The sequence below is a fragment of the Girardinichthys multiradiatus genome, chromosome 4 (genome assembly GCF_021462225.1).
Source record: "Girardinichthys multiradiatus isolate DD_20200921_A chromosome 4, DD_fGirMul_XY1, whole genome shotgun sequence".
NCBI lineage: Eukaryota > Metazoa > Chordata > Actinopteri > Cyprinodontiformes > Goodeidae > Girardinichthys > Girardinichthys multiradiatus.
The window spans coordinates 18906135-18930946 of NC_061797.1; the positions used below are offsets into that span (position 1 = coordinate 18906135).

Consider the following 24812-nt stretch of genomic DNA (forward strand, 5'->3'; position numbering starts at 1 on the left):
TGCAGTTAAACAAAAACATACTGTCATGATATCATTGTGTGCAATACTGACATTTTGAAATGGCTGTTTGTAACAAGGGTCATGTGTTCGCCCTCTGCATGCTAATATAAGTAATCAGAAGAGGCTCTCACTGCAGTAAAAGCACATCTGCTTTTTTTTATTAGTGTGCTTGACGGTGAGGAATGGATTCTATAAATGTTTTGTAGTATTTCAAATCAATTTAGCATATATCGCATTACCCTTCCTAGAATAATGTAAAGTTGTTCCAACATAGTAGTACATAATTTGCAAAAAGGTGCAGAGGTGTAAATCTATCTTGTATTCTAAAAACTGTTGCTACTGTCTATAATTTAAAGTGCTAGTTCTTAAAATGTCCCTCGCTTAAAGACCACAACATTGTCCAAACTTGCCATTTGTGACAATGGAAAAGGAATATTCAGCTTGCACCACATCATGGCCGTAAATTCTGTTTGCAAAAGTAAACACTCCTGCAACAAATACTCACATGGGAATGTTTCCCGTTATGGATACATGAAACAAATCTTTCTCTCTGACCACTCATACATACAATTAAATCAAGCAGTAAACACTTTAAGCTTGGTCATATTGTTTTCTGTGAGCTTCACCCATTTAGAAAATGTTAGAAAAAAATTTAAACAAGGGAAATGAAATTTAAAGCAAGCTGTAACAAAATGTTTTCTTACTTGACCCTTCAATACAATACACAGCCACACACAAAGAAGTAACATGTACTCTGGATGAAATATGAGTTTATGATTGCCTGAAATCTCTGAAAAACAGTATATGCAAATGTAATTCTCCATTTTATTACCATTTATTTTTTGAAAAATAATCGACTCGACAATAGGGTTGGTGCAATACCACCTTCCCTTATTATTTTCATTGGTATTGTGCAATGTGTGCTACTGTGTAGCTGACCTTAGTGTGTTTCAATTTAGGGTGGATTATTGTCTGTGTTCTCTTTTTTCAGCCACTGTTTAGTGTTTTCTATCTCTTTGCCTTCATGGATATGGGGAAAAAGTCTTTAACTCCAAATGTTCCTGAACAAGGTTAACCAGTACAACATTTTGTCAATAAGCATACAAGCAATAAACCTCCTCTGCTGTTGGCACTTTAGTTTGATCGCCAGGTCATAACTCATATCTTTCAAACTGTGACTGAACTGTGGCTGTGCAGACGTAGCTTTCAGGAATAGTGATGTGACAGCTGTTACCAGCCAGTTCAATGTGCCCACTCATTAAACAACTTTTAGCCTCTTCTTTCTTTTCTTTCATTTTGTTTTTCTGCTATTAAAGTTTGTGTGTTTTGCACATGCTAGCATTTTAGGTAGACTGTCTTATATGGCTTAAGGCTTCCGCAGACTGTATTTGTGCCTCGCAAATAAACTATGAGCAATGTGTTCCTCTTACTTTGGAAGTCATACATCAGACCTATGGATGATTTCACAATGAACTTGTCTGGGTTTTGGTTGCAAGCAACAGGGTTTACTGTTGCCTGTGACCAGGCTAACTTATTAGCAATGCATGTCAATGACATTGTACTTCTAATAATATTTGACTGCAAACTCTTAACACAGCTTTCCCCTTTGATTCACACATGCAGTCACTTCTGACTGACACACATACAAAGACAAAAACAGTTCCACTTCTTTTCCTGCTAATGTTTTTGTGAGGAAAAAATGACCACTGATATTTAACAATATTTACATGTAGTTTGCTTTAACAGTTAGGGTTAGGGGTCAGGCTATGCATTAGGGTGAGTGTTTTGCCTAGTGTGTTAATTAGTAACAGGAGCACCTACAATCAAAAACGTGGAATACAAACACTAAAGGAACATGCTTCCAGACAGATGTTGCACAGCACACTGGTTTAATGAATCTGGCCAGAGGAGCAAACCACAACTCTGTATTGACTTCTGTTCAGTTTACTAACTGTATTTGTGTCCATTACACGTATATTAAAAAACCTAACCTATCTAAGCTTAATTCACACCATAAAACTAACTCCTAAACCTAAAAAGGAGGTCTGTCAACCAGGCTTTGGTCCTCATTAAACATATAGGTCTTCAAAAGGTAGGCGATTGTATCAGGAAAGGTCCCATTAGTGTCGATAGAATTGGTTGTAGCTGGTGAGCTGAGCCAAATGATTCGAATCTCAGAAAAGAACCGGCCGGAACGCCGATCACAGTCACCGTGCAGCGGGCAGCTCGTCGGAGTCGCGTTTGGATGACGACGCGAGCAGAGGAGGTGCTGGTTTGCCACGTCGGTCTCTGTGCAGCGCACTTACACTGTTGCTCCTCCAGCTCAGTACTAACTTTTAGACCCGTTTTATATTCTCAGACGAGGAGAAAGCGACCCTCCATCGTCCCCGTTGCCGTCGTAAGTCATCGCCACGCCCGTGTAGTGTTGGACATTGAAGCTGGAAGGTGGAGAAATGCCCGTTGCTGTCTGGACTCGTCACACAACTGACTGATGCATCCTCGCTCGGCTCAGTTCAGCCCCCCCGCATGTTGTCGATGCTGTGTAAGTAGACTCCGCGTTTAAATTCCGCTTATTTATTTCTACAGGCTAACCAGAAAGCTAGTAGCAATTTTGGTGCTTTTTTAAGCGAGCTTTTTAAACTGTTCTCGCAAGTTTTCGTGTGGTGAAAAAATGCCAACGCTGCCTTATGGCATGCTTCACACGGGGCAGCTTCAGTTCATGTCTTAGCAAGTCAGTGGCCATAAAACACCTCATAGCAAAATGTTCCTCAGAGAGAAAAAAACAAAACAACAACCCAGCAGAGTCCAACAAGTGCATCAGTCTAGGACTTGTTCATTTCTACAAGTGACTTAAACGCGTAAAAGACTCGCTGTTGCACATAAAAGTCCGACTCGTTGTAGTTCGTGTTTGTAGACAACAGTTCCTGTTTTCACTTTTGATTTACAGCTGTAATTCAGGTCCCTTGTGGTGTGTTTGCGTGCGTGTCAACGTCTGTTTCCTGTTTGTAAAATGCAGCTCAAACAGCGTTTAATATTGCAGCTACCCGCCCAGCGTGCTCCATTATCTTCATCTCCATCACTTTTCATAAAGCACATCAGCATAAAGGAAATGTTGGTTTACGCGGATGCTGTCAGACTCTGCTTTGTGTTGCAAAGGGCGGGACTAATTCATGTTAAAAATATGACAGGAAAACCTTGATGAAAGAGAGAAGAAAAAAAAATACACATTGTGTGTGACGTTTAGACAGATTTCCTTCTGATTGGGCTTCTATTCAATTAGCTTTAATGTAGAAATTGACAGAAATCTGTTGTTTCAGGCATTCACATATGGTCATAAACCAGAATGGAAACATGGATCTCAAACCTTTTTTAAAGAAGTACCATCTCAATACGTACAACCTTTTCAAAGTACAGATATTTTAAGCAGTTTGCTTCAGTTTGTTTTGTAATGTTATAAAAACAGCAAATTGCATGATTGGTTGAAGTTTATTTTTGTCCTCCATGTTTTACAGAAAGTTCCTGAAAGTCGTAAATCCGAGTGAGAGTTAGAGATTTTTCACCAGTCTCGACCTCAAAATCCAATATGGCCGCTTTGCAAGTAGAACGTGGTGATTAGGGATGCACTGTATTAGGAAAATATGTGATAATATTGATTAACGCTGCTATACATTGTTAGCTTGCATTGCTCAGCAGCAGTTAGCCTGGGAACTGAGGAAAACAATTAACAACCTACTGGTTTTCACGTTTTAGACTCAAACTGGACTCATCATAGATAGCTGCCAGTATTTGTTCCTGATTCGCAGTTGTCCACTATAGCGCAGTTAATACACTGATATCGAACACCAACAAAAGTTCCTTTTTAGTGCTGCTACAGGCCATCCTCACATCACCAGGGGTGTGTGTACCACAGTTTTAAAATCACTGATTTATACTTGTTGGTTTTCCTAGTAGTCAAGATAGTGGTGTGGAAATGTAAAAAAATAGATTTAATTTCATTAAAACATGTATTTCACACTTAAATTCATTTTAATATATTACTTTTCTCCCTTTGCTCTTATATTTTATGCCAAAAATAATCTTTACAGCAGGACAACAAACCTAATTGCTGCTGTCTCATACGCCTCCTAACATTTACATGTAGTAGATGCATTGTCAGCATCTTGTCTTGGTTGTTTCTCATCCATTAGGGTGGGCGTAAATTTGTGCTGGTTTTTTGTCACAAGTTCGATCACGGTTAATTTATACAGGCACGTTTACTTGCTGGGAGTACAGATAAAATACTGAAAGAAACAAGCTATCAAAGACTTACCTGTTGTAATTTAAACATTTATTGGAAATGCAGCAACTATACATATCTTAAGCTTCAATTTAAATGAGCTCACAATTAAATAAGAGTTTTGTTTAACAGATGTACTGTAGGAAAACAAAGCTGCTTTATTGTTCTGCTCTTTTTAATCAATATAAAACTTGTAACCAACGGTGGTGACTGTCGGTTTCTTCTAATAACACGAAGTGATTTGCCTCTGGTTGGGCTTTTGATTTTGTTTAAAGGAAACATTTTTAATTAAAAGTTAATTAAAATAAGTAGGAAGTCGTCAAGAGTTGTGGTGCAGGGCTATGCAGTTCATTGCCATCATGAAGTGTCATGTTTGGTGTCAAATTGTAGAAAAATATGTAGGCAGGTTTACATCTTTGCTGTGTTTTTATAACCTGCTGACTTTCCAAAAAGATCTAAAGTACCTTTGTTTTGTTTTTTCTAAATGGAGACAGCAAAGTGTAAACAACAACTTAATTATTGTCTTTGTTCCAGTCAGCTGTTTTACAGTGTTGCTCTGCTTGCACTACACATAGAGGAGATTATTTGTTCATTTTTATAATTGTACCTGTAATTTTTTTACTGTGACAAAGTCACTTAAATTTTAGAGCTTTGTTGTTTTTCCTGACAGTTTCAGATGAGATGAGTAATATCTAGGAGGGCACCCATCGATCGGCCTTGATTTCCTTAATTTTGGATGATCGGCTTGGATGTTTTTCAGTAAAGTAATATTGGGACATTGAAGGTGTATTGTGACACCTGACAGTGTCAGTTATAAAAAAAAATTGGATTTGGCAGCTCTAGTAATATCTTCCTCGTGTATTTTGTCAGTTGTTTTTTTTTATTACTTATAGCTTTTCTTAAAGTTTAATCTTGCAAACAAGGCAGTTGCTTTCAGAGATGAGCTGAGCCAGGCTGGGCTGCTTTTTGGTATTCCTGGCCGCTGAGAATCACACTGTTTGTGTTGTTGAGCTGTTGTTTGAGAGAAGCCAGGGATGTTGCAACAAGGGAGGCTTTGGGTGAGGTGGTGTCAGTAGCTGTATGAGAAACAACCTCAATTCCTACGAAGATCCGTCTGCGGAAAGCCGTTCCGTTGGGTCTATAAGGTCTCCAGCAGTCTGTTGGTAAACACAGTTAAAACTCAGTCATGCTGTCCTGGTGTGAATCTTTTCATTTCATGGTGGCAATGATGTGGATGTTTTAGTGAAGAGGAATTGAAGGTTTAGTGGTCGACTGCTCTCAGCAGTCAAAAACTCCAGAATATTCAAAAGGTAAAGATGACCTTTTTACTATGCATCTCTCTTTGGATATGGTGTGGCCGATTTATTTTATGTATGAATCGGGCGTTGCAGTCGTTTTTCAAAGACAGAAATACAACCCTGGTTTGAACAAAGAATAAAAAACAGTATGTTAAAACTTTTGCTTAGGAACATTTACAGGCAATCCCTAAACTACAAACACATATTTGTTAGGTAATTTGTCATTTAGAAATCCATCATATTTAATCATTAAGTTGTCATAGCTACTAATAACAAGATATTTGGATTTTACAGCAATATAATTCCTTATAACGTATAAATGCATGAACAACTAAGAGCCTACCCACTGGTAAATGGGAGCATCTGTGCAGTTCTCTCAGGTAACTTCTCAACTGGGTACTTGTTACATCCAGGTTGTAAACTGAAAGCCTCACATCACGCCTGTACTCTAATTGCATCTGGTTTGGTTGTCAGATACTGTTTAACTTTCAGGTTTGTTGTTCAGTTGCTTCTTTTTATGATCCATTTACCCCCCACATTTTTTTTATTGAACCCTTTGTTTTCTTTGCATCCTGCAGTGTCCTTGCAGTACATGGTGGGTTTTTGAGAGGAACGGTAACTGGCGACCATGCCAGGAGGCCGCAGGGGTCCCAGCAGACAGCAGCTAAGTCGCTCCTCTCTGCCGTCCCTGCAGACTCTGGTCGGAGGCAACGTCAGCAATGGCACGGGCCTCAGGAGCAGGTATGAACACATGCATCTTCGAGGACACTCAGAGCTGCTGTAACAGGACAGGTTTATTGGTTTTAGTTAACATAAATGTTAAAATGTATAAATTGCTTGATATTTTAAGGTTTTCTTGGCTGTTAATATTTCTACAATTCAGAAATGATACACATCAACATACCTTTGAGCAACAGCTAGACAATTTTTTTATTTTAAAGAAACAGATCGGAGGATGGGTTGGGTCAAAGTTTCAAATAATCCCTTTTCTCGTCACCGTGGCGACTTCCACATTTTAAGCTTCACATAGGTTGATGGTGTTTCAGCAACCACAGATGTTCTAGAAGGCTTGCTGCATCATTTGTCCTAATAAAGGACATCTTGGTGGATGTTCCTTCCCAGGTCTTTCTCCGTTCTAAAGAACCTTTGTGCAGTCACCAGTACCGGTCGGCCACCAAAAATAGGTTCAGCATTATGCAAATGAAGACCATTCTGTCATTCTGGAGTTTAGTCTTACAACGTATAACTTGGGATATAAATCATTGGTTTTGCAGATTATATTGTTGCTTTTGAAAGATGTAACTGTCTCGTGTGGCTTCAGACAATCAGTTTAGAGAACACACTTTACACAGGTTGCAGCTGGGCTTTTTTGACTAGCTAACATTATTTTAGGGAAATGTACAAATCACTTTCAGTCTGAGCTGTTTGAACCGGTGCCGGTGGTTTTAAAGATAAAAATAGATGATGAGATTGTCTAATTTATCCTAGTTCAGTGGTTCTCCTACAATAATTAGCCACACTCCTGTGGTGTTTTCTAATCAGTTGGATAAATAAATGAAGTCCAGCTTTTGTTTCTGTCAACAGAGTGCTATTTTTTTTAAGTTGATGACAACTAAACTTCTAAGGTCTTCTTCACACCAGAATGAGATTAAGCTGTCATCCTACCACAATACTAGCGCTACAGGTATCATATCAGTTATGACATGCACCCAGCTGATGCGTGTAATGGAAAGGGGCGCATGAAAATAATAACAATGTGGAGTTCAATCAGTGAGGTCATTTGTTGGGGAAACACAGATGTCAAGCAGGTTGGTCTGATTTAATGGCAATGTGTTTAAATGTTGTACATGGAGGTAATAGTGCATATCTCTCTCTCACCATCTAGGAAAAAGGGTCGGTCCAGACATAATCCAGAAGTAGTGATCCAACAATATGAAAATTTGGACCGAGATCAAAATATATATTTACACTGTTGTTTTGGCTGATAATCAATATTTAACCATAACACTTATATTTTGTTTTCCTACCCTTTCGACACAGGAAAAAAACAACCACACTGCTGACATTGCTGTCTGCTTCAGTTAAACACCTTACAATCCTGTGCAGCATCGCTGTCACATGTCCAAACAAACACCACATGACCAACTGCCCTCCCCCTCCTGAGACACAAACAACAAGATGGAAATAAACATTAGTTGTCAACATCGGCCCAGTTTTACTTATCTGATACCGATGTTATTGCCGATACATCATACATCCCTATTCAGAAGAACAGCGTAATGGAGAGGGCAGGCATCAAATGCTTCAAAATGGATGCCAAAACCAGAAAGACATCTAAAAATACGGGAAAGTACCATTCAAATGGCTTCAAGAGTAGCCGAAATGGCAAACACCTCAGCACAATAATCAGCTCCAGAGTGATCAACGAAGGTCTGTATTCTAACCATCAGAAGATGCCTATGTGAAGCCAAAGTAAATAACCCCCTAAAAAGTCCAATTGTTTAGAAAATATATGTGCTGAATAGTTTATATTTGGTCTACGGACACATTGACTGGCCTAAAGAGAAACTGTAACCAATGGAAGCAACAATGTTGTTTTTGGGTCTAAGGCCTCGGGCAGTTTGCCACACGACGTCCAAATACTGAATCCAAGCCTCAGTACACAGTGAAGCATGGTGGCCAATCGCCAGGCCTTCATCACGATAGAAAGCTTGTGAGGTGACATCAAACATACTGTTTCTGTGGCAAAACCAAGAAATGCAGAGGAACTGTGGAATAAAGTCCAATGGCCCTGGCCTGCACTGTGTCCACAGGTGCATCTTGGAGCGTTTTATACATTAAATGTTAATATTTGGTTTTTCGCATCTTCTTTGGTGCAGTAGCACATCAAATGTGCTGTGGTCCTAATGCATCTGCTTGTATGAAAATAAAATCTATTACCAGATATTTGAGCTTTACTCACCTTTAAAACATGCTGCTGTTATCTTAAATAAATTGTAGGTGAGGGGGTGTTTTCTGTGTGCAAATCTGGGCATTGCAGTCATGAGGAGTTCACACCCAATCAGTTATTTACCAATCACTGTGAGCTGACCACACCAATACATTTTGCCTATGAACTGGGATGGGTTGCATATAACAGCCACGCTGCCAAGGACATTACAATAAATTACTTGGACTGCCGCTAGCCCGGTGTGCAATTTCCTGGCTGATCATGGTGTGTTTAATGATCTAATGACCATTCCATGCTGAAGGACCACTTGTCATGCATAAACACCCCTGTTGCTACCAGGTTCCTCCATACAGCACCCCGGCATTGGATATGGTGCCACCAAGATCTCACCATTGAATTTTCGTACAAAATGCAAGGTTCCTATTCTGTCATAAAAAATATGGAATTTGCTTTTCATAATTTGCCAGGTCTGGATCAGTCTAGAAAAAATAAACTTGAGTATGGAAAGATGTTTTGTCAGACAATTTTTCTACCTCTTTGGTCTCGTAACAACTTTAAATGCAGGCTGAACTGGACGTCTGATTCTTAAACTCTAATATGCAAAACTGCTCATTTATGGAATTTTTACAAACAAAATAAAAGCAAGTACACAAATTGTGCTTTAGAAAAACTGCATTCAGTCTAGGATAGTTACAGGTTTTCAAATAAAGGGGATCTAAATCACGGAAGCAGTAAATAGCCCTCCACTTCAAAAATCATAAACAAAACCTAGCATAGCTTTTTTTTCATTGTTGGTGGACCCCACACTGCTACTGTGGCTGGTTCAAGGTAAAAAAAAATAAAATCCTGGAAGAAGTCTAGAAATTTCAGTCTGTGGGTTTTTGTGATAAAAAATATTTAGGAACCCTGATAAATATACATGGTAATTTTCACTTCTGCTTATCCACCATACAAATCTTGTCATGCTAATCTAATTGTTATGATTATGAAGCATTTAAAGAAAACTTTTAACTCCATAAGGTCATATGGATTTTCCATTTAATAAATTAAATGTTGTGCATATGGTAAATATTATAATATAATGCAGACTTTATTGATCTCACAATGGAGAAAATACCCTCTGCATGTAACCCATCTCTTGGGGAGCTGTGGCCTGCCATTGTGTGGCACCTGGGGGGCATTCAGGGGCTAAGGGTCTTGCTCAGGGAGCCAGAGTGGCAGGCTGTGGGATTTGAACCAGGGTACTTGTGGCTTCTCTGGCATGATAATGTCCTGCTCTGTAACCACTAGGCCACCACTCCTCTGCAGTTGGGGAGTATTTCATCATGTTTTCAGACATGTCTAAATGAAGCTGTGAGGATTCATAAATCACATGCATATGTTTCTAGTATTTCCTCAGTTTTCATTCATTGTTGCTGTCGCTGTTAGAGAAGAAGTGACGTTTGACTAAATGTACCGAAATGCACCGTTTGCTTTGATTTCTTTCAGAAGCAGTAACTCTGTGGGTCTGTCTGCTCCACCCATTTCTGCTCTCATCACTCCGGAGCCGGTCCGTCACTCGAGGATCCCCGAGCTGCCGTTGGACAGCAGCTTCTTGTTTGAGTTCCTTCTCTTTCTTTACCTGTCGGTTGCTTTATTTGTTCAATACATCAACATCTACAGGGCGGTGTGGTGGTACCCCTACAGTCACCCTGCTGCCTCTACCTCGCTGGTGAGATCACACAGACACTAGCTCAGTTAACATAGAGCAATGCAGAGGAGCAGAAATCTGGAGAAGTCATAAAATAAACTCTTTTCTTGTAGAACTTTCATCTGATGGATTACCACCTGGCTATCTTCATCACTGTTATGTTGGCCAGGAGGCTCGTTTGGACCATTGTATCCAAGGTAAATGTTCTGAATGGTGTTCAGCCAGCTGGCACTCGATTCCAAGAATTGGAAGGTGTACCTTGATGACGGTTGAATCGTTGGCTTATTTTATTATCTTTCAGGTGTCTCAGAGCAGTGGAGGATCTCTGCTCCGCTATATAGTACTTATTGCAGGTCGGCTCAGCTTGCTGACCATGTGTGGCTGGGTGCTCTGCTGGACGCTGGTCAACCTGTGCAGGAACCACTCTGTCCTTAACCTCCTGTTCCTGGGATACCCGTGAGTCCTCAAAACAGATCTTTTTCCACAGCCTTGTTCCTGTTTTGTCTTGTTCCAGACATTCCAGACTTGTGGAGGTCCACAATTCTCTTCCTGATATCTTGGCTAATTTACTTAGATTTTCTTTCCGTTGTGTTTTGAGGTGTTGCCTTAAAATGCATCCATAGTTGTAATGACGTCATTTCCAAATTGCTTAAAGGCATAGTAGTCTTAGTGTATGTACACTTCTGAAGTTGAAAGAAGCAAATATCTCTCACTCGTTATTCTGGGATCTAACACATAGAAATAATTTAGTGATCCTGACTGAGTTAAAACAGGACAAGTTTTCTCTGATCTGATGTTGAATAATGAGAAGAGTGCTTCTGCCTTCATTATGCAGTTCATGTAAACTTCTGTTTTCAGCTTTAAGGGCCATTGCTAGTAAACTGTGTCTGCATCAGAAGTCTTTACAACCAAAGATTTACAAAGCTGCTAATTGATCTTTTTATCCACAATTGTTCAGTAATGCTGTGAACTCTTTCAGTTCATGCGCTAATGGGACCAGGAAATGCAGTTTGCTCTCTCTTGGTGTGTCCCAGCATTTTAAATATGTATGATGTGTCCACTTTAAACATCATGTGAATCTCAGTCGTCTTTGCATTCTCCTCTTGTTTCACTCACTGTCCATCTTCAGATTTGGCGTGTACGTCCCACTGTGCTGTTTCCATCAGGAGGGCGGGAAAAGCCCGACGTCAGGATCCGACTGCGAATACCCTGCTGACCCCCAGCAGGCCAACCTCACAGAGTCCCCGTTCTTGCGGCCACGCGACTTCCTCTTCCTTTTACGAGAGAACATCAGAGAACAGTTCTCCAGTCCCCCACACATGCCCTCTCACGCCTGCCCACAGCATATACACTCGGACACACCCGAGCTGATTCGGGGAGAAGTGGAGGAGCTGAAAAGTGATTTTAACCGGCGCATTAAAGAAGTGCTGTTCAACTCACTGTTCAGTGCTTACTATGTAGCCTTCCTGCCTCTCTGCTTTGTTAAGGTTTGCGTCTTTGCATTTTTTTTAATGCCAGCCTTCCAGTTATGCAATAAAAACTAAGCTCATTCACTTGAATCCAACAGAGTACACAGTACTATGACATGCGCTGGTCTTGTGAGCATCTGATAATGGTGTGGATCAACGCCTTTGTGATGCTGATGAGCCAACTGCTGCCACCCAGCTACTGCGACTTGCTTCATCGCTCAGCGGCTCACCTGGGTCGCTGGCAGAAACTGGAGCATGGTTCATACAGCAACACACCTCAACATGTGTAGGTGGCCTGTGAACACACATCTATCTTCTGACAGAGAGAAATAAAGCTGATGTTGATGGTTTGTGTGGTATCTGTCTTTCAGGTGGTCGGAAAGCACTGTGTGGCCTCAGGGGGTGTTGGTACGACACAGTCGGTGTCTATATAAGGCTGTTGGAACCTATAATGTTGCTCTGCCCTCTGATGTTTCCCATGCAAGGTTTTATGTGAGTATTTCATTTTTTAACTAGGAAGCAGTTACATATTCATGTGTTGTTGAAAAAAAAAACCTGAAACGAGGACCAGTTTTCCAAACATCAGTAAAAAGTGATCTTTAATACTTTAAGGAAGTTGGTTAGACTTGTATTCCACCAACGTTTGATCCTGTTGCCTTAAGCTTATTTGTACATCACCACATTGTTGTTTTCATTCACTTATCAAACGATTTAACGCACGCATTTTTGGACTCTTCTGTCTTTTTTTTCCCCCACAAGTTGTAAACCATATTATGTATTCAGAGACGGATTAATTAAAGATTTTAAATAGTTTATTTCCGTAATTTGTTTAGGCAGATGCTTTCCATAATTTAAATATGTAAGACCAGCTTAATTGCATATTTTCATTTTTAAATGCTGCACATTTGGAGGAAAAAAACCCAAAATCATCCAATCAAAGATTCTTGGGCAATTAATAGGGAGTCTTGTTATAACCCTATGGTGTCCTTTGACATTGTTTGGTTATTTAAATTTATTTTTGCTCACCATTGCTATGTTTCTACTGATTGTACACAATTTGGCCAGGTTCTGTTCTTGTGGGAGGACTTTCCATGTTTGCTCCAAGCCATTAATATACATTTTAAAATAAATAGAGGAATCTGTACCCCTATACCATTTTCTGTTCTATTCACCTCTATTCAAAATGCAGTTTTCTATTACACTAATTGAAGAGACCCTATATATGTGCAGAGAAAACATATGAACTCCTTGCAGAAAAAACCCGACTCGTCCCATAATATCCTCTAGAAATTCCAGCTTAAACTTAAACCAGCATTAAAGGGGTAAAAATTATTGAAATTGTTTTTGTTATGTGATGAGGGCTGAAGTGATGATGGGAGTCAGGAAGAATAATTTCTATGGAAATATTGCTAAAATTGTTGCGTCTAAAGGACTCACATGGGGCACAAAATGACTGGGCCACAAAGGGTTAACACACTCAGCTGAGTTCGGATCAGAAGGTTCTGCGAGTGGCACTGATGTGATTTAGACAAAGAAGTCTCTGTGAAATAAAAAAAAAAAGGCTTTGAGAGTTCGTGGCTTGAAGCTACAGTAAAACACAAGCATTTTATATTAAGCCAGCAGTAAATGTTTTAGGACATAAGGATAAAGTTTTGACAGAGTGCTCCAAGTGAGAAAATTTGGATGGACTAATACGCACATTTTATTTGTGTTCAGTAGTTTTCCACAATTTATTCTGCATAATGATGCTACAGTTTTACACGTTGTTCTGGTAACTGATGGAAGTGGATAGAAAAGGCTGTGGTTGTGCTATAGGTTTATCTACTGCAGGTTAACTTGTGAAGGGTTTTTGCTTTAGCGAGTTCATCTCTGCGGGGGACTTGCACAATTCAGTTGAGATGCTGTGTCATGACCTTAAACATTTCATCATGCTCAAAAATCTTTCAAAGTGGTTACATTGAAGAAATTCTCAACATTGGGCCTAAAGTCCTCCACAGAAATGTAAAAGATTCATTGCCAGTTATTATAAATGCTTTATGGCAGGTACTAGTTTTAGGGAGCAATTACTTTTAACTTAAGCTAGCTGTTTTCCCCTAATGAATGAAATCACCATTTAATATTAGCATTTTGTGTTTACTTTGCTGATCTCTGTCTGACATTCAAATCTGTGTAATGGTCTGAAAGTTTTAGGTGTAGCAAGAAAAAGCAAAAATAGAAGAAACCTGCAAAGGGAAACATGCTTTCTCACAGTGCCTGAAGTCCAGTACAAGACGTTTTAACAATGAAGAGATTATAAAACAAAAATAAATCGGCACCCACATGATGGACCACAGCCTGCTTAACATCAAAGAGAGGAGTATTAGAAAAAATAAGTCATCTAAAAGGACTCAGTTTGTTTTTAGAAACAATGATTATGACTTAATGCCCTAGGATTTTCTGACAGAATGTCTGTGTATATTTATATGACAACCAAATAGAAACCACAGCAACTTTTACTAATTGAAAGACAGTGTAGTGAGGAAGCCAGAGAAGTAGCAAGTCAAAACAGAAATGAAAGCCGATTTGGCAAATAAAAAAATAACCTATAACATTCACTTCCTGTCTCTGTTGAGCTGGATGCCTCACTGCCCCTTACAGTTACCTCCTTGGCCTTTTACAGTGTAGTCCTGGCAAGCTGATGCCTCAAGCTGCATCGCAGTGCTAACCTCGCATGTTTGTGTCTACTTCCCCATTAATTCAACGCCACACATACACATACTGCTTTTATATATACACACTGAGGGCCTCATCCTTTAATAGAGCAGACATAAAAAACAAAAGCTGGCTCTTTTAGGTCAGGAACCCTGTAGTGCTTGTACTCAACAGGATTTATTTTGTTCAGATTCATGTATTTATACTTGGTGAGTTCTGCAACCTACAAATCTAACCTAATCTAATCTTACCTGGGTAAATTTTGGGTAAACGCTACAAAATCAAGGACTAATAACATGTTTTCTAGCTGGGTCGAGTAAAACGCTTGAATTTTATATAAAGGAAGTGATCAAAATAAATCGTTTTAGGACATAAGAGTAAATTATTTAAAAATAAATCTAAATGGGAAAAACACGTGTGTTAAGAATTGTGAGCAGTCTGCTTAGCATGGTAATTCTCCCACTAAACGGGACATAAGCTGCTAAATTACGGAAGGATTGACATGGAGCGCTGTTGTAGCTCGAAGCTTCCCACCTGGGTTCTGGTGTTTTATCCAGATGAATCTGCAGAAAAAAATCAGATTATTGGAAAAATATTTGCATTTCCAGGCTTTTTTCCAAGTTCCATTCCTTTTTTAAAAGGGAAATTTGCATGTTGTAAAAAATTACAGATGAAAATTAAGTGTCTTCACAATAATTGTAAACTTCTAATCTCAAATCTTGAGTTGAAATTTTTAGCTTATATGGTTCTGATATACTGGAAACCCACAGGAAACATGGTCAGCTGGTGGATTGGATTTTATGTAAGGTTTTATGGTCTTTGGAAGACACATTGATAAAACATAAAACATTGTTAAAACTTCAAAATAAATTTAGAAAATATTTAACTTGGATTTCTAAAACAGACGGAAAATTAAGTAAGAATTACAAAATATGATTTACTGGCTTCACAAGGTGAAATTTTTTATCTATTTCTAAAAATACCATCTGCCCAGGCTCTGAACAAAATACTAAAAATACCCATGGTCCTCCAGCAGGTAGCAATAAAGTCTAAATGTACAACATCATAATTCAAAGAAACAACATTTAGACCATATTGAAGCAGTGCAGTGCTTTATGTAAGCTGTTTTGGAGGGGTCTTTATTATTCCCTGTGAGTCAACTCATTTTCTGCAGGAATATGAAGTTCAGTTTCATCATAGTTGGGACAAACCAAGACAGATATGGAAACACTCAGCTCTCTGATCTTGTAGTTTTAGGGCAGAAAGAGCTAGCTAGCATACATGAAGCATGTCGCCACTGTTGGGGGTCATCCATTTTGGTCGCACCTTTTGACATGCGCAGCTCAACAGACGTCGCAGCTCTGACGTCACTGGGAGTATAAACCGGCTGAGATGGAGAGATTCGTGGCCATTTCCTGCGTGTCTCACAGGACAGCGCATCGGAGGCGCATATCCGGAGAGACAAAAGCTCGCAGGCAAACTTTTGCTCCACAAGGCCATTCCCGGAAGAGCTTGAAAGCTGGAAGTCTGTCTGATACAAGAAGATCAGCAGATTTATTCGCCGATCGAAGACCACACCGACACACGGCGCAGGTGAAAACCTACAGAGGTTTTATTTCCAAGGAGACAAGATTCCTCCTTGTTGATTCAGTCGACTAAATGGTTCTTCATCTTTTAACCCTCCTGGACAGATGAGAAATTACCGGGGTTTTTTTTGTTGTTGTTTTTTATTTTATCACCAAAGCGTGGTCTCCCCCCCCATTTTTCTCCAGACCTGATCCATCCTCAACCTGTGGAGAGAAGAAATCAACTTCAAAGTAATTTCGTTCTTTTCATATTAAACCGGATAGGTGCATTTAGGGGTCTGGGCAGGATGAGGCAGTTAAGGTGATTTAGAATCACCAGTAGTTAATCTCAGGTATTAACGTGTTGCATGCAATACTGATTGAAGGGTTTTATGCTCAGCTGTGTTTTGATGTTTGACCGGCGGATCCCAAATCAGTCAGGAGTTAGAAGTTGGACTTTTAAAAGTTTTTAATTCAAAGCAACTACGGTCTGGGCCTCGCCAGACCACTGTTTGTTCCAGTTTTATTACTGGAGTTTTTTCACCAAGTTCCCGCCTCAGAGTTTATGACCCTTTATCAAGATTTGGGGCGGTCAGCTGATAGTGGCTAAAGGGGCGTGGCCTCACCGTTTTATCAGCTAATCGCTGCAATCGAGACATCAACACCAGGAGGACTTCTCTTTCCATTTAACCCAAATCACACATTTTGTCGATAAAACTACTAGTTTGATCTTCATAGACACTAAATGCGCATATATATATTTCTTTTATTATTATTGTTAGGTAGTCATTTTTATTCACTTTGTGTAGAATAGTGCTTGTTAGTTAGGTGAAGGTTTTTGGACCAGAATAATGGTATATCAGGATTATTTGGCTTCAATAAATCTTCATGTATATAATTAAGAGAAGCGTTTGTGTTTATTTCGTGCAAACATGATTTATCTGTCAAAACAAGGTCGAAGTTCCCTCACCTTCGGTGAAGTAGTTGAATAAACAGTGACAGTTTGTGGTTTGGTTAATAATTATTAAAGAGCTTTGAGCCCATAATCACAACTCCAGAGGACATTTCTGATTTCTATTCGTAAGTAATGATTTTTGGTTAAGACATTTTTTTTTTTTCAAATTATGATTTTAAATTATAATTCTTTATGAATATTAATTAATCAATAATCATAATCCTTACACCACTTATTGCTTTTAAGAGTCTTTGCCCGGTCTGCATGAATACTCCAGTTTATACAAATTTCTACTATAGAAAGCCTTTTTAAAAAATGAGGGTTTTTTTTTCTTACCACTTACTTGTTTTGTTAAAAGACGAGAGGTGCAGAGGCAGCACAAAACGTCAGTTCTGTCAGATACCCTTAATGTTCAACCGGCCTGACTGCAAAACGAGGGAATTTTAAATGGAAAATGTACTGAAAGCTTCAGTAACTCTGACCCAGTTAACCTAAGTAATTTTTATTTTCAATTCTCCTCCTTGTTCTTGCAGTTCCTGTTTCATAAGCCATTGCGGATCTTGAACCTGCTGATTGGGATCGAGTCCAGTGTGGTTTTATACCAGCTATACTCCCTGCTGCGCTCTGAGCGCTGGAACCACACCTTGTCCCTGGGCCTTATCCTCCTCTGCAACTACTATGTGCTTTTTAAACTTCTCCGAGATCGTATTGTGTTGGGCAAAGCCTATTCCTACCCTCTTTCCTCCAGCAGTTCGGGGCTCAAGTCGCAGTAAAGGACAACGGGACCTCACCTACAAACTCTGGATGTGGAGCGAGGGGTACAGACTGTGAACTCATAACTGTGTTTTTGATACGGTTCTATTTTTAATGCGATGTTTGTATATGCCTATTTAAAAGAATATTTTTATTTTGTATACTATTTCGTGTTACACCGGGCATTACAGCTCTGATGACATTAGCATGTTGTTGCAAGACGTCAGGGAATGCCTTGGGGTGACTTTCACCAAAGATACTTTAAGTGCAAGCAGCCAATCGCAGATGGGACGTGGCCCTAAATTGTCAGTTAATAAAATGAGTAACTCGAGACGAGGGGAAGGATTTGTGCCTGAGATCCAGATTGTTTTTTTAGTTTTTTTATCTGCGTCATCCTAGAATGTTTTCTCTGCAAGCAGCCATTGTTTTGGAAGGCGATGGGTTTGATCATTTCAGCAATTTATGCCAACTCTTAGATTCTGCTCTTAAAGAAGTTTGTCATTTTGCCCAAATGTTCTCAATGACAGAGTTAGATGGGCAAGGCCACATTTCTTTTCTGGACAATAACTAATTTCCTTAGTTTATTCAAAATAAAACTGAAGTAGACAAACAAAATATGACAAATTTGTCCTTTTTGTTTTTTTTAATTAGTATATGGATGTAATGTGGGCCATATTGGTGTTTTCGTGTTTTATGTTTATTGACTCAGTTGATTTCGGAGCACTGGTGATTCTAGCTATAGGACCATGGTTGTCTTCTTATCTGACTAAACCACAAAACAAAATGACAAGCTATTTTCAAAAACAGAATCTTACAAGGTTTTTTTGGTTTTATGTTGTCAATACCATCAAAAAGAGGAAAAGTTGAGGCAAACTGATCCAAAAGGAGTCGGTTGTAAAGTTTGACTTGATTGAACTGCGCTGAATGTTTGTTTCGCCTTGCTTTACATCAGTTATAACTGTGGCTGTTACCAAACGTAAATATGTCTGCAAGATGTGGAGGTGCTCAAGAAACTGTTGGCGTTTCTAAACCCAGAGCACATTAAAAACAAGAATAAACACTTATTCTTGACTTTGTTCTCACAACTCCATATGTTTGAGAATACGGTACCGTCAACAGGTGTTTTATGCAGTTCATAATGACAGATGTTTGACCTCAATTTGACATGCTAAATTCAACTTTCTGTTACGCTGTAGGTTTCTGTTTTATAGGTTAATTCTGTGATGCTTTAACTTCTGAACGGGAGGACAATGCAACCTATCACTGTAACATGTCCAGTTTAGCTTTTGTTGGGTTAGGATGCAGAAAAAAGGGAATGTGGTGGATAAAAAGAGGTCTTATTGGATATTCCAGTTGTCTTTTTCCACTCTAAAAAAGAAAAAGAAAAGCTGTCTTTATCACACTCTGATTTAAATTTACTAGGAGTTACTGTTTTAAAGGGACGAATGCCAAAGTGAAATCTGGCAGGAAACACTCGTAACATTTCCAGTTCCTATGTGCAGTTACCAAACAGAGCTCACTTTCTTTCTTGTCTCTCGAACTCTGTCATTGCTTTTCCATTTGAGCTTTGTCACTACCACCTACTTTAGTTAAGAGAAAAGAAAATACTGAATCTTCAATGAACCTCGATGCAAAATAAAAGCACCAGTTTGCTTTTTGGTGCTGATGTTTCTCATTTTTCACACAAATATAGTAAATATCAGCAACTTAATAATTCTGTTGAGGTTGCATGTTTGTTTGGCTGATTCCAACCAGCCTTAAGAGCATGGCGATAAAAATATAAGTTTTGAATGTTGTGGTTCTCCTGTCTTTCACTCGCCCTTAACTGAGTAAAATTGCTTCAAGGTTTCAGAAGCTGGATCTGTTACTTAAATGTATTTTTTTTCTCCCTCTTCAATTGGTGACTTCAAAATAGGTCCTAAAAAGACACAATCAGTCTATATGTTGACAGAAAGATCTCGTGTTCGCCTTTTGATCCCACTGCTGTGAAATGTATTTGATCTTATTTGAGTTTACATAAAATTTTATGAAATGATTATGTGGCCCAATTGTTTCTAATTGAAAAGAGATTTGTTGTTTTTTTGGTTTCATTTTGCTAAATCCCAGGATCCAGGTTAAGACCGTGGGTTATTCAGCTTGTCACCGCAGGTGAAGTTAATAGGACCTGATCCTCGTATCTCGGCAGTATTCACCTTCCACCAATTCTCTGGATATTCTGACACCTAAAAATAAAGTAAATGGTGTCCAGTCCAGTTGAGTTTTTTTCTGTAAGAAAGTAAAAAAAAAAAATCTCCTTATTTGAAAGAATATATTTTATTACATTTTCTGCACTCAGGCTCATCTGAATCTAAGCCAAGTTGGGGTGGTAGTTTGTGGACACATGCCGTGCTTTATCACGCCTCCAGATGGCGCCATACAACAAAATCCAACAACTCATACCCCGTCCTGCATAATAAAGATCTATTAGACTCCATCAACATAAAAAATTCAGTATGCTTGTTGATAACTTTTATGTCTACAAGAAGAAGTGCAAGATAGTTTGAAAAACACACAGATTGCAACTTTGGCTTTGCTGATGTGTACATTCATCCACAGGTATTTTCAGTCAAAGGAAGTCTTGACAGTGCATTTTTAGGTAAAGTATTGACAAAGATAATTGTAATAAAAGGAATCGTATCCACTCCATCAGTTTGTGTTCCACATAATAAAAGCTAACAGACTTCAACTGTTCACAATAATCTTTTAAAAAGCAGATCTCTTCTTTAAAATATATATATTTTTAGATATTTGAATAAAGGTGCAATGATGAGCATAGCAGTTTCAATCAATATGTCATTAACGAGAGTTTTTCTGACCCACTTTGTTTTAATATACCAGTGCTAAACAAAGGGATGATAAATGTGGAACCTTCTGGCTTCCAGCATTCCAGAGGAAGATGCAATCAATGCCTCACAAAAGTGTTCATGGGCCTTGAATTGTTCCCCTTGTCACATTAGTCCCAAATTAAATGTATTTTACTGGGATTTCCTACACAAAGTAGCACATAATTGTGATGTGTAAGGAAAAACATGCATAGTTTTTAAAACAAAAAAAATCAGTAAAGTGGGGTATAGTCCCCTGTACTTTGATACCCCAAAAGACAATAAACTGCAAAAAAAATTGTCCTTAGAAATCACATAATTTCAAAATAAAGTCAAGCTGTGTGAAATATAAGCTTAGAATACATACAGCTGTTCAGTAAAGGCCACATCAGTGATTAATGCAGTGAAAAAGTTATCCAGGTGTTTAAAACAGGGTTACCTTATAAAACCATATACCAAGCTTTCTCTAAAGTTGATTCAAAAGTTAAATCAAACGTTTGTTAGATAAGACCAAAATGTAACTTTCTGTCAAATATGCAAAATCGGTGGTTGTAAACTATCTCTGTAAATCACCCTGAAAACAGAACCCCATGGTGAAACATGGAGGTGGCAGCATCATGCTACGGGGATGCTCTTTTTTGCAGGACAGGGAAGGTGGACAGAGTTGTTGGCAAAATAGAAGGAGCTAAATGCCAGGCAAAATTACAAAAAGTGTTGAGACTGGGAAGGAGTTTCACCTGCAAGAGGGACAACCAGTGGTGATTCTTGCATAAATACCTTCCTGGGCTACACATTCCTTCTGTACCCAGGCCCCCTTCCACAGAAAAAAACACGTACCCACTCCCTAGATAAACACCATTTTGAAAAAAAAAAAAAAACTTTTTATGATGTAACTCATCAAAAACACCAAGAAATAAAAAAATCTTGGTCAGTTCGGTTCTAGTATTGTTCTTTACTAAAATAATTTTATAGATGACTCATCTATACCTGTAAGTACTTTGGATTTTTAACTAGGTATTTTGTAATCATACCCATGCTCTTTTAAAAAAGTTGTGAATTTTTAATTTCTTAACCAACTTCAGAATCTTTAGCCAGCCACTGGTGCATAAACATATTTTCTTATGAGTGCTTAAAAAAGGCAAAACCCCTAGAGTTGGGACTGGCCAAAGTAGCTCCACATTGACTGGACATGCAATTATGGAAACAAAACTTTTTGGGGTGCAACTTTGTAACTGACATTTTTTTGAATGCTAAAGACATCCCCATGGCATGCCGCCTTGTTCAGAGAGCCACAGAGCTGATATCAAAACACACTAGAGGATGAGAATAAACATACAGCCCGAGCTACAATGTAATGTGTTAGATCCAGTCAAAGTTCAGCTCCAACATGACTGAGCTTGAGCCATTTTAGAAAAGAAAAGGAGGCAACGATTTTGGTGTCTAGATGCGCAAAGCAGGTAAAGATTCAGTTGTCTACTATCTTAAAAAATGTTGAAAGTTGTGACAAAATGTGAAACAGTTCCTGGAGCACGACAGTTATTTTTGTTGCTACACCTCTGAGTAGTCTTCTTTACCCCTCTCTGCAATCCACAAAGTTTCCTTTAATCCAGTAGCAGATCTGTGCATATTTAAGAGGTGTGATTCTGACTGCCACATTAAATTCCTGAGATGTCTCTTTCTTCTCCACCCACTGGTGCCCGGAAAAAACACCTATCACCTTGCGCTCCCAACGCCGGCGCCTCCCATCCCACATCCGGGCATAGACTCCAGAGCCGCTGGCCCCAGGCTGAGCATCACAGTGCTGGTACAACAAGTCTGACGTCTCCTCACCGGCCCGACAGAACCGATACACTAGCTGTCCAAGGCGGTCATTGTCAAATCCTGAAAAGTGGACACGACGACTGGGAAGTCTCTGAGCTGGGGGGCTGACACCCAACTTCATGTGGCGGCGTTTGTGAGGTTTTTTCAGTTCTAGCAATGCATAGTCATAGTCCATCCCGATGTCATTGGCATTCCCTTTAATCCAACCTTTGGGAACGTGGGTGCGCTTGGCTCTGATCCACTGGAACTTCATTTTGTCATTGGCAGGTGGGGAGTATTGAGCAGGGCCTCCCTCTATGTGGTTGGAAAAGTTAGAGGGAAGGTACATTGATGAATGTTGTGCATCTCGTTGCTTTAGTTTTAAAAAGCCAACTCGAAGCCTCTGGGCTCCTTTCACATAGTTTTTGCCATCGTGAACACAATGAGCAGCTGTGAGAACATGACGGTCTCCCACCAGTGTACCAGAACATCCAGTGGACAGTTTCACAGCCACCGAGAATGGGTACTTAAGAAGGAAGCTCTGCCCAGCAATACTAAAACGCCCATCGTGTCCAAATATCTGTCGTTTGTTTCTGACATGTGACCTCTCAGCCTTACCAAAAGACCCAGAGGAGTAAGCTGGACTGGTACTGGAGTAGGGGTTGTAGCCATAAATCCCAATGGCAGTCTCAGTGAGTTGACCATCGGAGTGGAGAGTCTCGTAGGCCAGAAGGCTGCGCAAATCCCAGTAGCTGGGAAGAGGGGCTTTCTTGTGGCATTCTGGGTCACAGGGGGAGGCAACATCCAGGCGTGCCTCATTCAGAAACTGTGGGGTTGGTCGAGCCTTTGTCTGCTGGGGCAGGACCACAGGGATACGCTGGAGAATCCATTGACGCTGAGGAGGGGAGGACAAAACAGAAGGGAGGAAAAGGAGACACAAAAGGGAGGCAAACCTGTGGATGAGAAGTAAAGAGCATGAGAACCACTCTGTAAAAAAAAAAGATTAAATGTGCAATATCACACCAAATATTTCCGCAAAACACAAGTAATTGCCAGGACCCCCTAATCATACATCCTCATTCCTGATGCCTGCATCATGCATTTTTTATTATATGCATTAGAGCTGAGGGAGAATTTCTATCCTGAGGAATTTCGATCTCAGATGAAAATTTGCTGCTGTAACTTTCCACTGTTTTAATGCTTTAAAAATGACAAACAAGGACAAGATCAGGCCTCTGATGGAAAATGTTTGAAGAGGCCTGAGGGACTGACCCCGAACTTTATGGAGCAGCTGAAAAGCATGTTGCAGTGAGAACAGAACAGGGTGGGTTTTTGTAAATGGATTAGTGTGATACAACTCATGGTTCTTTGTTTCAAACTCAAACTCATCTTCTCCTTCTGTTCTTCTCCTTAAGGAAAAAACTTAAGGAATATAGCTTACAATAATGTTTTAGTAAACAAACCATTCGTGTACATATTTTCTCTCAACAGACGAGTTTAATTCCACCCTTCCTTGACGCACATACAGTATCTCCATGTAACTCACCGGGGAAGCGCAGCTCTGGAGCGCATGGTCCTGCCTCTGCAGGTGAGCCTATGGCTGAACGCTGAGGGAAAACCCCTCAATCCGCCGCAGAGACACCCACCAAAAGAACCGGCTGTGTCTCCGACTTTAAAAAGGTACCAGTTGCCTTGTATGTCTGGAAACTTAAGGCTTTACGTCGAGCCGAGACGGTTTGGTCCGGTCCACAACCTGCAACTCCGTCCAGGACGAATGAGCTGGATCATTGTGCGCTTCTGGAGAAGGATCTGCCGTCTGCTTGATCTCCAGTGTCACATCCGCCAACGAGGACGCAGAGCACCAAGCCCAGCGCAGTCATGTGATATCACATCACCGCAGCTGATTGCTGCAGGGCGCAGGCGAGGCTTCCTGGTTTGATCCCAGATCAAATCCAGCGCTTTGCTCTTTTTATTGATTTGGACAATACACGCCCTGCAAATAGTATACAAGTACATATTTAATAAATTAGAATACCTAATCGTCATTTTCATTTTATTTTACTACATCATTTCAAAACGTGAAATTAATTTATTACATAGAAAGGGATATATTTCACATTTTTAGTTCTGCTATTTGATGATTATCGCTTACAGCCCATAAAACAGTAAGTTTTGTCTTGCAGAAAATTTTAATATTACATACGACCAATAAAATAGCTGTTCTGCTTGTTTGGCTCTGCTGTCTCTTATCTTCCTGTTGACAAACCCCCACAGATTTTTTGTAGGTTTATAGGTCAGGGACAACATGTAATTGACCTGACAGGGGTTAGCATAAAGTGCTCTGCAATTTCTTGTTATATGGCTGCAGTGACTTTGCAATACATTAAAGTGGACGAAAAGAAGCAGATGACATGGTTCCCCAAATTATCACTTACTGTGTAAACTCCAGCTGCAGTCCACACCTTGCGCCACAATCCTCTGAAGGCTGGAGCCATTTCTGTTGC

At 39.6% G+C, this 24812-nt stretch overlaps 2 protein-coding genes across 4 annotated transcripts; one reads left to right on the forward strand and one right to left on the reverse strand.

Moving 5' to 3' along the window:
- Positions 1-2141: 2141 nt before the first annotated feature.
- Positions 2142-19683, forward strand: tmem39a (transmembrane protein 39A). 3 transcript variants are annotated; one of them, XM_047362953.1, is made up of 10 exons: positions 2142-2266; positions 2360-2542; positions 6153-6315; positions 10013-10235; positions 10328-10411; positions 10516-10670; positions 11344-11701; positions 11782-11969; positions 12055-12175; positions 17428-19683. In XM_047362953.1, exons 3-10 carry the CDS (start codon positions 6203-6205, stop codon positions 17665-17667), a joined length of 1482 nt encoding a protein of 493 aa, XP_047218909.1. In that variant the 5' UTR covers positions 2142-2266; positions 2360-2542; positions 6153-6202; the 3' UTR covers positions 17668-19683. The 3 variants fall into 3 exon arrangements, with proteins under 3 accessions (XP_047218909.1, XP_047218908.1, XP_047218910.1); XM_047362952.1 differs by lacking the exon at positions 2142-2266 and having other exon boundaries at positions 2274-2542; XM_047362954.1 differs by lacking the exon at positions 2142-2266 and having other exon boundaries at positions 2274-2542; positions 10016-10235.
- A 258-nt stretch (positions 19684-19941) lies between these two features.
- On the reverse strand, positions 19942-24209 carry LOC124866910 (serine protease 23-like). The gene is made up of 2 exons (XM_047362955.1): positions 23855-24209; positions 19942-23261 (listed from the first exon to the last, which is right to left on the reverse strand). Exons 1-2 carry the CDS (start codon positions 23878-23880, stop codon positions 22079-22081), a joined length of 1209 nt encoding a protein of 402 aa, XP_047218911.1. The 5' UTR covers positions 23881-24209; the 3' UTR covers positions 19942-22078.
- Between the last annotated feature and the right edge of the window lie 603 nt (positions 24210-24812).

Coding starts and splice junctions, on each gene's coding strand:
- tmem39a (XM_047362953.1), top strand. CDS start 6,203: ATGCCAGGAGGCCGCAGGGGTCCCAGCAGACAGCAGCTAAGTCGCTCC. Junction 10,412..10,515: donor TTTGGACCATTGTATCCAAG/GTAAATGTTCTG, acceptor ATTATCTTTCAG/GTGTCTCAGAGCAGTGGAGG. Junction 12,176..17,427: donor TTTCCCATGCAAGGTTTTAT/GTGAGTATTTCA, acceptor TTGTTCTTGCAG/TTCCTGTTTCATAAGCCATT.
- LOC124866910 (XM_047362955.1), bottom strand. CDS start 23,880: ATGCGCTCCAGAGCTGCGCTTCCCCG. Junction 23,262..23,854: donor TCCAGAGCTGCGCTTCCCCG/GTGAGTTACATG, acceptor TCTCATCCACAG/GTTTGCCTCCCTTTTGTGTC.